This window comes from Triturus cristatus, chromosome 3_1 (genome assembly GCF_964204655.1).
Source record: "Triturus cristatus chromosome 3_1, aTriCri1.1, whole genome shotgun sequence".
Taxonomy (NCBI): Eukaryota; Metazoa; Chordata; class Amphibia; order Caudata; family Salamandridae; genus Triturus; species Triturus cristatus.
The window spans coordinates 182,112,758-182,130,641 of NC_140583.1; the positions used below are offsets into that span (position 1 = coordinate 182,112,758).

General features: G+C 47.1%; 1 protein-coding gene across 2 annotated transcripts in view; it reads right to left on the reverse strand.

Annotated features, from left to right (window-relative positions):
* CCDC34 (coiled-coil domain containing 34) overlaps positions 1 to 15,226 on the reverse strand; it is a 381,735-nt gene extending 366,509 nt beyond the window's left edge. The window contains exon 1 of one of the 2 annotated variants that reach the window (XM_085643633.1): positions 15,061 to 15,226. In XM_085643633.1, coding sequence (XP_085499759.1) covers positions 15,061 to 15,126 — 66 coding nt within the window. In that variant the 5' untranslated portion in view covers positions 15,127 to 15,226. The remainder of the gene's footprint in view (positions 1 to 15,060) is intronic. The other variant, XM_085643634.1, reaches the window with a different exon arrangement.
* Positions 15,227 to 17,884: the final 2,658 nt, after the last annotated feature.

Below are 17,884 nucleotides of genomic sequence, written 5' to 3' on the forward strand. Positions count from 1 at the left end.
GAGACTACGAACCAGTCTACTCCTTCGATTTTAAACAACAAAGAAAGATGCCATGGAAGTCTAGGTCTATCTCAATAGCTTAAAACAAGAAACTGACTAGTCACCATGAGGATTGGGCACAATAAGACCAGAGCTTCAGAACGATACATGACTATCTGCAATGCCACTAAGACCGATTATACAAATTAGAAGAAAAGGTTCAGCACTGTGTATGCTTCTGGTGTCAGGATTCTCGTGCCATTTTGGTACTAAAAAGGCAAATGACTTACTGACATGGCAGTTCTGTCTGTCAACTTTAAAGATTGATGACAATAAAAGTTTATAAACAAGTGCACTGGAAGTACACAGATGAAGATGCGCCATAGCCAACCACTGACTGTTGGAATCGTTTGCCTGTCCCTATCAGTCTTTCTTTAAAATGTTATAGATAGAATGTATATTGTGTTGTCTTTCTTACTTACATTGTAATGTTTTTTATTAAGCTACCTTCTCAGTTAAAAGCAAAAGCATTTCATGAAAGACTAAAACAGACTAAACATTTTTAAAGTCGTTTTTCTTTCTAGATAGGCTATGTGCAATAGATATGAACAGAGAGCGCTCCCACCAGTACCTTTCGGTAGGAACTTCTCCTTAGTATAATTCTGTAGATGATTGGTGGACAATCAAAATCTGGGCCCATGATGACGAATCAACCACATACCTCAGGGCAACTTGTGCAATGGCAGTTTGGTTAAGTAAAATTTGATGAATTTTGGAGAGTGGGATCTTTTAGGAGTGACCTATTGGACTCAAGACAGGTCTGCCTACAAAGATTTATGATAGATTTCTTCAACAGAGTCGCTATAAGTTCTTAAAGGCTTTAAAAGACTTCAGAATTTCTGTGTCATGCAGACATTCGTATAGAGTTCCTCTGATTGATATTCCTCCTAGGCACCTCTAGTTACTATAATTCTGCAGATGCTTAATGGATAGTCAGGGTCTAAGCTCATATTATTGACTTGCGCTGGTTCAGAGCCTGAGTCACAGGGTGACTTGTGTGTGGGTTGCATGGTTAAGACAAATTAATGAGACCTAAAAGAGTGAATTCCTTCAAGGTTGCCCGTCTTCTAGATTATAGTGACAGTAACCAATTGGACTCAAGACATATCAGAGTGTGGCAATTGATGTTGCTTTTCTCCAGTCAAGTGACTGCAAGGTCAAGAAACTTCAGAAATGTAGTCAGAAGTTATACAACTGTTCCATGCAAGCATTTTTCTAGAGCCAATTTTGTGAATCTAATTCTTATGCAAATGAAACAGGGACACACGGAATTTCCTTCTGAGGACCAACAGAAGGTGGCAAGGGAATGCTACATGCTTTAATGTTCTAATCAACTGCCACACCCCCTATAGCATGAGCAGGCTTCTTTCAATTTTCACGGTTGAGTGATCTTGAGTGGAAATAGTATAAATCTGTATCAAATTAATTTGAGGCATGTCGAATGTTTCAAATTAATAGATAGGTACCGTTGATTAAGGTGATGAGAAAATGTCAATATCAACAGTGCTATTGGTAGGTTTGCAAAGGCCTCTAAGTTGGTTCTAAAACAGACAATGTATGTGGCTACTTTGGCTACTGTTTTGAAATTGGTGTAGTCCAGTCTGGACTCCCAAAGGTCCTTTAGGTGGAGATTAATCTAGATCTTATCTTGGTGGCACATCGTTAGTTTGATGGATTTTAGCAAAGGTTAATAGTTTTTTTCCATATCAGGCTTTTTAGGGTCTCGTCGGGTGCCCTTCTCACCCAATAATAATAGCACTTTTAAAGGTGATCCCCATAGACGTTAGCATAGGTTTACCCAAATAAAAGGTAAAGTCCCATGCTTGCACTTATTGACTATTTCACTAAATATAGCAACTTAATAGCCTTTGCTCAAATATCCATGAAATTGACTTAGCACAGATTTTCCTGCTGGGGGTAGTATTATTACATAGTTTACCCTCAGATACCATCATTTGCAGGGGTTCCCAATTAATTTCCAAACTTATGTCCACTTTTTTTAAACACTTGGGAACATCCACTCCACCAGTCAGCACCCGAAGCCACTCAAACAGTATTTGAATGCTACACACTGAATCACTAGGTGATATATATTCTGCTGGCTAAATCTGCATAGAATGTTAGCATTGTTTTCTGGGATATTCCCCATTTTTGTCATCTAATCGCTTCCACCCACAGCTGTTACAAACGTGGTCACCAGTATCTCCAATATGTTGGTTTCTGCTCTATTATCCATCATCTCAGTCATTTAGGACACCACTGCACTACAGCACAATGCTAAAGCGGCCCATAAGTGATGGACAGACAGCTGCAATTCCCAGGCTATGTATTTTGACAATGGGGACATGGTTTGACTTTCTGCTTATTTTTTGTGTTTGCCTATGTATTACCCTAAGTTTGTGCCGTACCCCAATTCATGGGTCATTTCCTGATCCTCGGTAGGTTCTCACGCTGTTCACTTGGTTATGCCAAATCAGTGGCATAGCTATCTTGTTTTTACGTGCTCCACGTGCAACCCATTGTTGCTGTTGGTCTGGTTCAACCACCTGTGGTGCTGGTTGGTGAGTTCCTTGATTTTGAAGTGGAAGCCATATTGGATTTGCAGGCTTTTCGGGGCCAACTAATACCTCAAACACTGGAAGGTTTAAAATGCCTCAGAGTTCGGGGAACTAGCTTCCAATGTCCATGCCCCATGTCTGGTATTGTTTTTTCATCTGCAATTTTCTAATACAACTCGGTCCTGACTTTTGCAGGGGGGGACGGGGAGTTGAAAACTGATTGACTGCACTGTCAGTGATCTGTGGTTTCCGTGCAACTGGGTATAGCAGAGGAAGTCCAGGGTGGCAACACTGTAAGACAAGTCTATGGCAGACAAAGAACCACAACAGGGAGCACTGGTTGGTGTGACAACGAAGGTCAAAACTATTGCTTTGGGTTAAGTAGTCAAAAGTGGTTGTAAGATGCCACTTCGTATTGCAACTATTTGTTTATTGCATGGCTCTGTTGCTATTGAACTAGTTCTCTCAACACACAAACTTTGTAGTTTTTTCCATTGCGATCCTCAGGCTCCTGCTTGCCGTCTTCCTTAAAATGCTTACTAGTTTACATCTTAATCAGCTTACTCGCACCCTGTTGCCGCCCCATCGTTTGTGTGGTTCAATTTACACACAACTGCTTTAGCTAGGTTCCTAACAGAGGTCATCTGGAAGCCGGTATGATTATATTGTACTTGTTGGAATCACACATTATTACTTTACTGAGAGGAGGTTTCTGGTTCTGACATTTTTACCTTCTGTAATTCAAGGGTAACTTTGAGGCATAACTTACCCTGAAGGTAGCACTAAACCCGAAGAGGCTGTTTTCATTCAGACAACTACTATCCAGAAACAGGGTCTAACAACTAACCACCAAGGCATATGTGACTAACAAACTACCACCTGGCAGCCGAGGGCTACCAATCTACCACTGGGTGCTAGCAACTAACCACTCTGTCGCAGGCGACTACCAATCCCCACAAGGCAGGCAGCTGTGACTTAGTGAAGGCAGACAAAAAGGAATTTAGGTGCAGAAGACAATATGGACATCTTGAAAAATGTTTGACTACAGGGGGATACCGCTGCTACTCCACCATAAGGCATGTAGGCTAGACATCACTGGGTTAAAAAACATTCTCCTATATCTTTATTTTACACACTCCCTATACTTTGCACTATTCAATAAGAGGGTAGGAAGGGGGTTTGAATGATCCTTTGCTTTAAATCAAGGCCTGAGAGCAGCCTTTGGGTTCTTTAGGTTCCAACAATGCTGACTGCAGCAATTTAGGATTGATTTTACTCCCAAACATCCCTCAATTATTTCTTAACCTTACTTGAGACGAGCACAAATAAGGTGTCACCGGCCAGTCCCCATGTAATTATTTTGGGCCAAAATAGCGGATCCCACTTTTTCCATTAAATCTGTTAGCAAAAGATGTCCATAAGAGCTCCTTCCACCAGGAGCCCATTAAGAGACACAGATACCTTGATCTGGAGAAACTTGTGAATAGACGATTGTCACACTTTGTGGAGTCAAACCATCTTTACGTGACTCTCAACCTGGCTTTAGGGCTGGATACAGCACTGAATCAGTCTTCATAGAAGTATTTGAGTTTATAAAAGAGAATCTTGTCCAACACTCTGCGGCCATGGAGGTGCTCCTAGATTCATCTTCAGCTTTCGACATGGTCTTCCCATGAGACTTTTGAGTGGGCTTAGGAACCTAGAGATACATGGTCAGGCCCTTTCATGTTTTTTTTGTTTTTTTTATTTACCTTTATTGAAAATTTGTACGATGCAGTCCACGTTTTACCATAGAATGTGCAATTACGAGTCATGAGAGCCTTCACAGTTACACCAGGTACAACATCTCCCCAGTCAGACCACCCCAGCTCTACCCTTCACATACATTGTAGAAAGATTCACACCTCGTTTCCAGCACCGCCCTCCCCCCCGGTCCCACACAGAACTCCCCCTCAATATTCCCCCCGCAAGGTGCCAGAGCAGAACTATCTCCACAGTGCTTGTCCCTGAAGCCCCCACACCGTCCTCTTCCCCCCCCCCCCTCCGTTCAAGCAAATATGAAGTGAGCGGGCCCCAAATGTCTTTCGGTCGTGACTTAGTGGGTAAGAGGTCAGCATAGTCTTGCGTGTGTCCCTGCCATGTAGTCATTGAATTAATCCACTCTTTAAATTTAGGAGCACGGCCCATCCCCCACGGCACGCCACCTGCCTTTTGGCTAGCAGCAGTCCCATTGATACAATTTTTTTGTATTGTGTGATTACCGTTTGCGTCAGCCCCAAGAGGGCTAGGAGTGGACAGGGTGGTACTCGGACCCCTATCATGCTCGAGATACCCTCAAACACCTGCACCCAGTATTCCGCCACCAGGGGACAGCTCCAGGCCAGGTGCGAGAAGTCTGCCGCTTCCTGCCCACAGCGCACACAGTGATCACTTTCCCTAAGTTTGAACCTGTAAAGTTTGGCTGGAGAATAATACAATTGGTGCAAAAATTTAAAGTGTACAAGTCTTAATCTACTGTTGCCTGTGATGGCCTCTGTCTGTGTGCAGCTAAGTTCCCACTGTTCATCAGTCAATGGGGCAACCAAGTCTCTATCCCACTCAGTACGTGCTCGAGTAGCGAGGGTGAGCTTAGCTTGCAACGTGTGTCTATAGAGGAGAGATATGGCATGCTGGGCGGACGCCGCCTGTAAGAATGCATGTAAGGGAGCCAATGTAATGGGTTCTGCAGGAAACTCCGGGGTTACCGCCTTAACACTTTGGCGGAACCACATACACAGAAATGTATCCATGACAGTGGGTGTGCGTGTACCTAAGAATTGCTCCTGTGTGCGGAACTGCCCTGCTTAGTAAAGGTCCCCCAACGAGGAGTACTCGAGGCTAGTCAGCATCTTACAACATATTCCCTCCTCCGTGACGTGTAGCAGAGGGTTTCACGGCAGGGGCATTTTAGGAGAGTATAACATAGGACTTCCCAGCTTGCGAGCTATCCGATGCCAAGCCAGTATAGTACAGTCCACCGTGGATGGGTCTTGCGCGCATTCCCTAACTGCTGTAAAGGAGGTACCCTGACGGAGGGGTCAGGCCATATAGCCGTCCTCCACTGCCAAATGGGCCATAAACGGCGGTGGGTGAAACCAATGAGTTGCGAAATGTGCCTGCGCACAGTAGTAATAAAATTCAAAATCAGGAACCTCAAACCCCCACTGGTGATAGGGCAATATGAGCGTGGCTAGGTTAAGGCGCGCCTGTTTCCCTCCCCATATAAGTCGCGTGAGTTGCGCCCTAAGTGTACTAAAGACAAAACGCCCTGGATGATACGGTATGTTGACAAACAGGTACAAGAGCTTTGGCAACAGTACCATCTTAATTAGTGATATTCTTCCTGCCATTGAGAGGGGAAGGCGTATCCATTTAGTGATATCATCAGTTATCTTATCCATGGCTGTTCCGTAGTTGACCCTCATTAACTCCTCCTTGTCCCTAGTAATACGGATGCCCAAATATTTCAATTCATCAGATTCCCATATGAGAGGGTAGTTCAGCTGGTATGGCTGGGTATTTTCCGTGAGGGGGAATACCACAGATTTGGACCAGTTGATTTGCACACCAGATATGGCTCCAAATGTAGTTATTTCTCGCAATATGGGGTTCAAATTATCGCAGGGGTTCCTCACGTATAACGTCATGTCGTCAGCATATAACTGGATTAGTAATTGTCTAGTGGGATAAATTAGCGCCTTGTCATTATGATGCTGTCGGAGCTTCGCAGCTAATTGTTCTATAGCAAGCGCAAACAGGATCGGAGATAGGGGGCATCCCTGCCACGTGCCTATGGAAATGGCGAATGGGGAGGATCTGGCACCATTTAAGAGGGCTTAGGCCACCGGCTGGTTGTAAAGCAAACGTATCCAATTGAGGAGCGTAAAGGGCATCCCCATGCGCTCCAAAACCCCAAGTAAGTAGTCCCATTCCAGGGAGTCGAACGCCTTAGTGGCGTCTAGAAATACCGCCACCGCCGAGCAGTGAGGGTCAATATCCTGCAGAACCGCCGCGAGAGTGCGAAGGTTATGCAACGTAGCATGTTTGGGAATGAACCCCGCCTAGTCGGGGAGTACAAGCCTATGCATTAGCAAGCCGAGTCGGGTCGCCAATACTTTAGCAAGTATCTTAGTGTCACAATTTAGCAAAGATAGGGGGCGATACGAGTCACAGGAGAGGGGTGTCTTCCCAGGCTTCAACAACGAGGTGATTAATGCTTCACGCATAGTACCAGGCAAGCCACCCTCCTCGAGCGCCACGTAATATACCTCTTTCAGAATGGGAGCAAGAATCCTCACATAAGTTTTGTAAAATTCTATGGGTAACCCGTCCGACCCCGGAGCCTGACCAGACTGCATCTGCATAATAGCCTCTATAATTTCGTCAACCTCTAATTCCAGGTTTAAGAATTTTTGCTGATTCTCTCCCAGCCAGGCGAGTGCTGTGTCCTCGAAATATTCAGGCAGGTCGAGAGCGCCGCCTCTCTGCGACGAATACAGAGTCTTGTAGAACTCGCTGAAAGTGGATAATTGTGTTGGAAGATCTCTGCATATATTACCCTGCGCATCCCGAATCTCCGACACATAATTAGAGAATCGAGGGGCAGCCAGCACCTTCCCCGGTCTATCTCCCTCCCCATATCTTCTGGCCGTATGAGACTTCCCCCGAAATTTACATTCCCTGTCCGCCAGCTCGTCATATTCGGTTAGCTTGCTACGCATGGTAGCCCTAAGTGCATTATCGTCAGCACTGGCCGCAATATCCTGTTCTAATGTTTTAAGCTCCCCTTCCAACTTGGAGAGATCCCTACGCAATGTTTTCAGGATGCCTACCCCTTTGGATATACACCATCCACGAACCGTAACCTTAAATGCCTCCCACACTACAGTTATACTGGGAACTGAGTCAACATTGCGCTGAAAAAAATCACGGCCGTCCTGTTCCAGCTCCTCTCTGAACACCGTGTCATGCAAGTGTGATGGGTTAAGACGCCAGCTACTGTACGGGGTGTGCCGTAGTGGGGGATGAATATCCGCCACAACTGGAGAGTGGTCCGAATACGTTCGAGCCAAGTGAGACGCATTGTGCAGCCATACCAACGGACATAAACAGGTAATCCAACCTGGCCCAGGACGATTGAACCGCTGAATAATGCGTACCCTCCCGTACTTGTGGATGCACATGGCGCCACAAATCAATTAAACGATTATCAGTTATTATATCCTTCAATGTCCTATTGGTGAGCGTAGAGTGGGACGAGGTAGCTCTAGACCTATCCAGCCGCGGTTGCATTGTCGTATTAAAGCCCCCCCCCCCAAATAACATAAGTAGTGCCTATTTCTTGAATCTTATCCCATAATTGTAGGAGTACTCGAGGGTCGTCAGTGTTAGGACCATAATAGTTAGCAATCGTCATCTCATAAGACTAGAGTCTCCCCCAGACCAGGCAATACCTACCGTCCACGTCAATGACTGACCCGTTAGGCTCAAAAGGCACCCCTCTCTTGATTAAGATAGCAACACCGGGAGAATAACTGGAGTAGCCAGAAAAACAGCGGTGGGAGGCCCATCGGGACGCGAACAGAGGTGCAACGCTAGGGCCAAGGTGCGTTTCCTGCAACAGAGCAATGGAAATTCGTTGTCTGACCAAATACCCAAGTGTCTGCCGCTTCTTTCTGGGGTTATTCAAGCCTCGCACATGCCACGTAGCAATCGTAATCCCAACAACATCACGTGTGGTTCCTGCCCGTATGGCGACTAATACTGTCAATACTCAGCCTTGTATCTAGAACTAGCATAGTGTATACAGTCCAAAAAACTACAGCCATACACCCCCCTCCCGCCTCCCACACCGGCTTCCCCAACATGCCAGGTACGCTATCCCCCCCACCCAAGTAACCCGCAACATCTCACACTTACTGCCCTATGGTACCACAGAAATGGGGGTTTGCCGTCGTGTTGAAGAGCCAAGGGCCCCAAGACCTGTCCTCTCCCTCCCTATTCTCACCCATCCACCGCTCCACTTGTAAGCGGGCAGTTACCGCGGGACAGGGAGGAGATGCCGAGCAGGGCAGCCCACCAGAAGAATAAAGGATTTTGAAATGGTTATACATCGCCAACTACAAGACGTTCAGCAAAAGTGTGTCCGCAATCAGAGTCACATGGGAACCAATGTCTAATGCAAGGCGTAATCCAGAGCCGACAAAGGAGAGTTAAGACCTGGAGCGCCGTCGTGCCCCCAGCTCCCCAGACGCCGCGCGTCGCCGTTGTTTAAGGTAAGCCTCAGCATGCTGCGGGGTTTGGAAGATATGCTGCTTACCCTGGTGCGTAATCTTCAACCTTGCCGAGTACAACATGGCATAGGAAATGTCCTTCGACTGAAGTTTTTTCTTGACAACAGAGAACTTACGCCTGGCATCTTGAACTGCTTGCGTGAAGTCCGGATAGAAGGCCAGCGTAGTGTTTTCATAGTGCACCTGTTTTTTTTCCTCGAGCCAGACGCAAAACCGCATCCCTGTCACGATAGTTCAAAAAGTGGGCTATCACCAGTCTCGGTGGCACCCCCAGAGACGGGCGGGCCCCCAGCGATCTGTGTGCTCTCTCCACCGTGAGATGCGCAGAAAAGGAATCTCGGCCAAAAAGATCAACCACCAGCTTTTCAATGAAGTCCTCCATACGTCCCACATTGGTGGATACCGCCAGGCCAAGGATACGGACATTATTTCTTCTGGAGCGCGCTTCTAAATCTTCATTTTTATCAGCTATAAATTTTGAGCAGCTTGTCCATCTGCGACAAGTGCCCCTTACTGGAAGCATGCTCCATTTTCAAGATCCGAGACTCTGGCCTCAGCCTCCTTCAGCCGCTGCTCATGCTGATCCAGCTTGTTGACCACCGCCTCCATGCGCATGTTAATTGTGTCGATCTTGGTGCCAATGGACGTGAGGCTTTGTTTCATATCCACCAGTAGGGCTTTCCAATCTTCATCAGGCGCCTCCGCTGCATCCAGATCAGGGGGCTCCTGCCAGGACGACCTGGGGGTTTTGCACATTTCAAAAGGAAGCTTGGATTGTTTGGTGTCCGTTTGCCCCATCGTGCTACAGTAAGGACAAAGCACTGGATCAGCCCAGGAGCACACGGGGCAGCAGCAGGAATCATCACCAATCTGGGGCGGCACCCGTCACCCACCAAAGAAGGGCAACAGAGCGACAGGCACACTCCCAGAAGTAAGATGCACAAGGATCCGTGAGGCAAGGTGTGACCCAGCGCCGCAGCAGGTGCCCCCTACGTCAGCAGCGTAGTGTCCGCCAAGTATGTAGGCAGGGTGGAGTGGCAGTACGCCAAGTCTGTGCCAACGAACAACTGCCCCAAGTATCCAGAGGCACCCCAGGTAAACCCTGCACCCCTCAGGAAGCCCAAAGGGGTAGAATACAACAACTCCGGGCTTTCCAACCAATGGGGCAGCATCTCCACAGCAGCCGATGCAGTTTGTTTATCTTTCAGGGCACACAAAATGGCTACCAGACATAACCCATTCGCAATGGGAGAAGCCCCTGCACACCTCAAGGGCCCCGGGCCTACCAGGCAGCAGGCATGCAGAAGGAAGAATCAGTCAGTAGCTCACTGCCCCAGCCAGGCCCCCCGAGGCCTACACTTCAACACCGGCCCACCAAAAGTCAAAATGGCGGCCGCTCCATGCAGTGCTGGCGAACGTGCAGCGATACCGGCAGCAATCTAAACCTGACAGACAAATGCAGGAAGGGCGCGCTGTAGATAATGAATCCCGGATATTCCTTCTCAATCTCCGTGAGCGCCAATCCCTCTGCTCCTCCGCTAATGGCAGTGTAGCATCGGCATCTCGCTCCCCAACGCCGCTTGTCCCACGGCTGCAGCACTCGGGGTGGGGGATCCCACAGCACCTCCGCGGATCAAAGGCAGTGCCAAGATCCACACGCGTCCCTGCCTAAGCACCCACCTCCGTATCACAGCGGTCCTGTGTGCTTTCCAGCAGTCACCCGGTCTCAGCGGTCAGCTCACAAAAGTGCCGGCGTGTTTACCGCCCCCGCGGCCTCGGGCTCCACCAGCGCGGTAGGTCGCCTCCGGGTCCCAGAGCACAGCGGAGCATCCCGCCCGCTGGATTCCGCGTCTCTCACCAGGCAGTTTGCGGGCTCAATTCACCAAACGTGGTATCCCCAGACTCAGCGGGGCAGCAGCCAGCTTTCGGTGATGTCTGGGCACTATTTTAGCTATGAAGGATGGGGTAAAAGTATATTTTCCTGCTCGGCTGGACTGGAGCCTCACAGGCGTGCGGCCATCGCGGTCGTGTGCCACCTAGCGCCCCCCCAGGCCCTTTCATGGTTAAGTCTTTCTTGGGGGGCATGGCGCAATAGGTCACCTTTTTCCTCCTCTGCAAAACCGCTGAGTGTGGAGTGCCTCAGGGTTCAGCTCGGAGCCCACTCTTTAATATTTACTTGGAGCCCCTTTCGAGTCTAGCTGGAACCTGGGATCTCAGGGTGATTTCCTATTCCAACGATACCCAATTGCTTTTATCCTTCCATGAGAAGGATTCTTGTGTCCTCGACTCTTTTAAAATGGTCCTAAAGTCTGTTGGAGATTGGATGAGTAACAGTTACCTCAGGCTTAGCTCTTAATAAAACAGGGGTCCTCTTTTTTGGTACTATATGCCATCCCGACTCATGCAACTGGTGGCCTTCGGAGCTCGGGGTTCCGCCTTCCCCTGCTTCAACTGCCAGAAACCTTAGGATCATTTTTTACTCTGATCTTTCCTTTGCTCCTCAAGTGAAATCTGTATCGGTCAACTGTTTTGCCACTCTTAAATCGTCATGGAGAATGTTACATCTTGTGCCCAAAGACACGCATAAGACATTAGTTCGCTCTTTAGTGTTTGGGGCACTTAAAAATGGTTAACCTACAATGTTTGGGCTTATTAGGTACCCCCAGGGTCTCCCCTAGGTGTCCCAGGGGTTGGGGTCTGGTATCTATAAGGTGAACCCTTATAAAATGAGTTTTATATGCCCTGGATAGAGTGAAATGGTACATTCCACTCCCCACGTTGTGATAAAGTGCTGCCCAAAATCGACTTTGGTGGTAGGAGCACTGTGGAGGGAGGATCTGCAATATTTTTACATATTCCGAACCCCTAAAGTCGCCCGTAGGTGTTCCTGGGGTGGAGGTCCTATAGATATATGTAGTGTACTTATTAAATATGTTTTTAAAAGCTCTGGTGCTGGAAAAGTGGCCCAAGTCACTTTTCCCATTGCAAATCGCATGCCATAGGTTAACATTGAAAAAGATTATTAGTTAATAACTAGAGAAAGAAAAGCCATAAAACTAGGATTAAAGGACTCTGTAGAACGGTAATAAAATATCCAACAATATGGTATTGTTTAATTTATTGTAAAATGTACAGACAAGAAGTTATAATACTTTTTTTGTCTGTAAGCCAAAATTCAAACCTGTACTGCTCTGCCCTGATTGGTCAGAGATACGTGGTTGAGCCTGGCTGCTTTGAAGAAGTGATAAATGACCCCTGGGAATAGGAAGCCTCTCGGCGAGGACAGGTTGCTGGGCATAGGAATGCCAGAGCAAGGGGAGGAGTCATAAAGCATGGACTTCGAGCGAAGGGGAGGACCCCTGTTCACCTCCAGCTAGATGCTGAGATTAAGGAAGGAATGAGCAGGTGCAAGGTGGAGAGACTATGGAGATTAGCCATCCTAGGGGTGTGTTTAGCCAGCTCTTCTCTCCCTGCTGAAAATATTTACATATCGAATTTTGGAACAATAGAGGTTTCTGGGTTTGCATTTTGCAAAACTCTGCAGGAAGTGGTCAGATGGAACCCTAGGCTCACTGGACAGGAGAGCCCTCCTGCTTGACCCCAGAGGGCACTAAATAAGTATCTGAGAGGGTTGGTGCCTCTCAGATCTGCTGCTTGAAACTTAAGTGAATCAGAAGGGTGAGCGCTGAAGAGTTTGATGTGCATTTCCAAAGGCCTGGACTCTGAAGATTGCGCCTTTTTGCGCCATTTGAAACCACAGCCCTGTGGATCAAACCTGCTTCAAAAGGACTAAAGAATGGGCTCCCTGCAAGCTACAGGTTAACAGAGCTCACCTGGACCATCACCACAAAGACTCCCCAGCCTGGAGTACTACCTGTGGATTTGTAAAGGTTTTGTGCAAGTGGGTGGTGGGAATTGAAGTCTCACACTTTCAAGGGGCCTCTTGGAGATTCCAGAACCATGGATTGGGAGTTGGATACAAGAAGAACTTCAGGAAGGCGTTCTAACTGGACCCAGCCTGCTGGAGGGGGCTGCACAAGACTGGTGAGAGATCATCCAGAACAACTGCTAAAGGTGAATGTGTCCCTGTAAGAGGCAACAAAATGACTAAAAGGGGCACTGTTGGTTTCTAAGCACTAGAAAGTGACTAATCTTTAAAAATTCATATCTCTGGTTCCCTACAGTAGATTTGTTTCGTTTTGGTGTCATTTAAATGATAAAAATATTTCCTAGTTTTATAAATTGGTGTTGGATTTTTATTTTGTGTCTTAATTATTTACTGAATTGGTGTTTTTAAATGCTTTACATACCGGTCTTTGAAGTTAAGCCTGTCTGCTTGCAGCCACGTTACCACAGGTTGAGCAAAGGAATAATTTGTTAAGACCTATTCTGGGCCCTACACTGTGTTAGTGGCCTTATTGCCAGCGGCAGACCTAAATTTGCCCCTACCAATAATAACTTTCCAACTGACTGCTTTTGAAAATTCCTGTTTTTCAATCAGTAACGTCCCATCTTCAACATCTCCACTGGCTGCCTATTGTTAAGAGAGTTCAATTTAAGGTGCTCACCATGGCCTATGGAGTTTTTAAAGAATCAGAATTAAGCCCTACTCTCAATCCAGAACTCTGAGATCTAGCAGGCAAAGACTACTTCAGACTCCTCTAGTGCGCATAGCAAGACGAGGGGGAAGATCTTCGCTTTCCTTACTGTGAAGCTCAAGAATGCCCTTCCAATCCACCTTCGGATTGCTTCTTCAGAGGCAAATTTTGAGGGAAAAAATCTAAAAACATTTCTTTTTAACTCTACAGTCTAATTCTCTTCTTTCTGACTTATGCCGCCAAATTCCTCTTCAGAGGCAGCTGTGCACTCTATAAATTGTTTTGTATTGTATGGTCTCTGTGAATGATGAGCAGCCTCAGGGATGAAGCATGTCACCATGGAAGTTGAGGGTCTCACATCCTTATAAAAGAAAACACTTTTTGATTAGCCAGTCTTTCATTCCCGTCCTTCTGATAGGCAGGTTCGCTACATCTCTATGTTGATTTGGCTGCCAACAGTCCTCCAGCAGACCGCCATCTGGTGCCGTCTTACACCAACCTACAAGAGTCTCACATATACTTATATGGGAGGGGCTTCTCAAACAAACTGAGAGAAGCTTCTTTATAGGCCACCCAAAATTGTAGTTAGGTCTAGCTCAGATAAATTAGAAGGATCCATCATTCACTCTTAGACTCACCACCTCAGACAAATTCCGATGAGGGACCCCTTGGGTTTGTCAGATATGGTGGACGTATGGACAACCCCAAGGGGCCATATGGTCAACCCTGGAGCTCCCATGAAATGACTGGAGGGCTGCCACTTGCCTAACTCGTGGCTACCAGGGATCGAACCTGGGGCAGGGTCATCCTAAAAGGTTACTATGTGACGACACTGGAGGAGGCGATCCGGAAAATATAAGTGGGTGTTTAGCACATGAAACATCAGGGATGGGAGCTGCCACTTAAAGTATGTGACGGGTGCTAGTTATGAACAAAGGACAGGCTGGGGGAATTAATGCTACAGAGCAATTCTAGAGGAAGGAGAGACGTGTTTAACAGTGCAAGAATGGTAAGACGGCCAAAACGCAACCCGGTAGTTTTGTGACTATACTATTGCAACAAATTCAACTCCCTTCACTCGGTGGATTTCGGAAGAGGTATTTATGTCTGGCCACTATCGATCTACACCGGTCACCCACCTGTGGAGCGGCACAGACACTCTAAATTAGCGAAATATAGGTGTGGGGGTGGGCAAGGGAGCGGTACTCGAAGGTTCTGTTGTAGATCAGCTTGGATAGGGACTGCTGGATATTCGTGTCGTGTGCATGGAGCTTAATTAGCCAAGTGGGTGCAATGAATAACCGTGTCGTGACGACGCATGTGTGGAAGCGCGCAACACACTCACTTGATAAACATGGCGAGAGAGTTCAGATTTAGCTGTTTTGAGGATGAGAGGTATAGCTGGTCATTTCAAGCTGGCACAGACCCGGGTCATGCTGTAGGAGAGGGCACTGACATGTAACATTCTAGAGGAACTGCTAAGGATCGGCATGGATAGTGCCACTACTACAGAACTGTCCAAAGCTCGCTCACCTGCATTCGACCTCCTCCCTCAGCAGATATCTGGAGTCCCCCCGCTGAACCCCTACGAACCACCATAAGGGTCGGTGTCAGGGCTTCCAACACCTAGCACTTCATTAAACAGCTGCCCAGGAATCAACTTCAAATATGGCTACAACAATCTTTCTACCCATCCGCCACCTCGGCTCCTATCAGACCGCCAATCATCGCGCACGTTTTAGACGCAGGAGTGTATGTAGCCAGGACACAAAATAAACGTCCGCCCGTCACTATGGCAACAAGTAACGCCGGATGTGTCGGCGGAGTCTGTAAGGAGGTGAGCAGCCTGGTAGCAGAGTTTTGGATGTTTCTGGAAATACAAATGGGGCAGGTCTCAGTGACTGACAACCACCACAATGAAGGACGTTTTAGTAAAAGAGCGATAAGAGGCTGTACTGACAGCTAAGAGGTGAATCATTTGCTGCTACGGGCGAACAATAATTAGGGAAATGTAGGCATGCTGTACAATATGAGCCTGAAATTATCCTCTTATTCTCAGACTGAAGTTACCCCTTATTCGGCCAGAATCTTATTCGGACGTCGAAGTTAACATCTCATTCGGTCAGCATCTTATTCACAGGCTGACGTTGACATCTTATTATGTGAGCATCTTATTCGAAGGCAGAAGTGAATTTATTGGGACAGCATTTTATTTGCAGGCAACATTTTAATTTAAAAAAAACTCCATTTGATGAACCTTTTTATCATTTTATCATTATCATCGTCAACCTTTATTTGGAACAATGCAATAAATGTACATGTATACAGTTCATAAAACAAGAAAGCAAAATACTAGAAGTTAAATAAATATTAACATAATAATCATATATGTAGAGGGCCCATACCCTCTGGATTACGATTACGGTAAAACCTGGGGGATTAGGGATGCACACGAGAAAAGTTACGTGCATGAACCTCCAGCGGCTCACGCACCTTTATTTATCCTCTCGGGGACGAGCACGGCCAAAGGGTTTCAAAGTGCCACGCTGCATTATAGAGTTCGGATGATTTACTACATCCTTCATAACCTTTAATTGAAAATTTAATGAAATGCCAAAACATGAATAAATCCATTGTGCTTCGGTAACACAGGTTCCACATTTTTCAGACTCATCAGCACACAAAGTCCCTCAGTCTCTGGCTGGGTCTCGGGTTTTCTTTTAGCTGAGAAGGTTAACCTAGCTGTGTTAGTGGTATACCACTCCTTGATGGCATGCTAGAGGGGAGGTTGGTGCAGTCTCTTCGGACCCATTCTGAGGACAGCCGTCCTCGCTGTCAACGTCCAGCCGGGGCATCAGCAACTCTTCGGCGACGTTACTCGGATCTGTTGGGAACATATCGTCCCCTTCTCCCATTATCCTGACTTCGGTCCCCGTACGCTTTCTTGAACCAAGAAATATTTCTTGAGACCACCAAGTCTCATTTCTTCGCAGTGACCATTGTACCTTGCACTTTAACCACGTCCCAGAGTTCTGTTTCAAAAGGACTTCCAAATTTACACCCTGGGTGTTGGTCTTTGATCCCAACATGGTTGCCATGTCAGATTTCCTTCTCCCGTGCTCTCCTCCTTCTATTGGCCATGTCATTGTTCATACGCCTTCTGGCTGGGGCAGCGAAAACATCCAGTACGCCCGCTTTCCACTTTGAACTCACCAGAACTAGATCTCCTACAGGTCTTCTTGTGATAAGCTCACTTGGCGAGCACCCAATAGTGCTATGGGGTGTTTTTCTATATGCCCTTAGAAATTGTTGCAGGCACCCTCCGAGCTCTACTCTTTGGTCAACTCCTATCCGAGGGTCTTGTTAGTGTCCTCATGAATCTTTCTACCTCCCTATTGGCTTGAGGCCATTGGGGGGTAATCCTACTGTGCTTAATATTGAGGTGGAGATAGTCTCTAAACTCTATGCCTTGAAAGTAAGGACTATTGCCCACCTTGACCGCTTGCGGTAATCCAAGCATGACAAAAAACTTGTCCAACGCCGGATTGACACACTCAAATGCAGTGGAGTGGACAAGATTCACAGCTGGAAACTTGGTGTTGCTATCTATTACTACCAGTGTGAAACGATCATCCGAGAAACTTCCGAAATCCATACTCTTTGATGCCCAAGCTCTGGTACAGGGTGTGAGAAAGTGCCCTATTTCTGCATGGTTGCCCCCACTTTTTGCTGAACTGCTGATGTGCTTTGACTGAGTGTGCTCTGGGCACCTGCCAATCAGGTACCCAGGGCCTATGTTCTTTCACTAAAACTGCATTGAAAACAAAACCCAATTGGCAGCTCTGGCCACAGGTCAGCCCCTGGTAAATGGTACCACAGGTGCCCAGGGCACTGTGACCAGGGAAGGCCTCTTAGGGCTGCAGAACTTATTGTGCCACCCTTAGAGGTCCTGTACCTTTACACTCACACATTGCCTTTGTAGGCTGCATGTTTTGGTGCAGAACAAAGTGAAGAGTCGACATGGCAAACATCCCTGTGTGCCATGCCTACAACCCACTGCCCTGGCATAGATCAGTCACTCCTCTAGCAGGGTGCACTATACCAGTGGTGAGGGTACAGGTGCATGAGCCCGGTACCCCTACAGAGTCTAAGTCCATTCTTAGACATTGTAAGTGCAGTGCTGCCGTTAAGAGTATATGGTGCTAGGAGTCTGTCATTACGCACTCCACAGCCCCATAAGGGCTACCCTGAAAACTGAGAAGTTTGGTATCAAACCTCTCAGCACATTAAACCCACATTGATGCCAGTGTAAGATTTAATGAAAAGTGCACACAGGGGGCATCTTAGAGATGCCCCC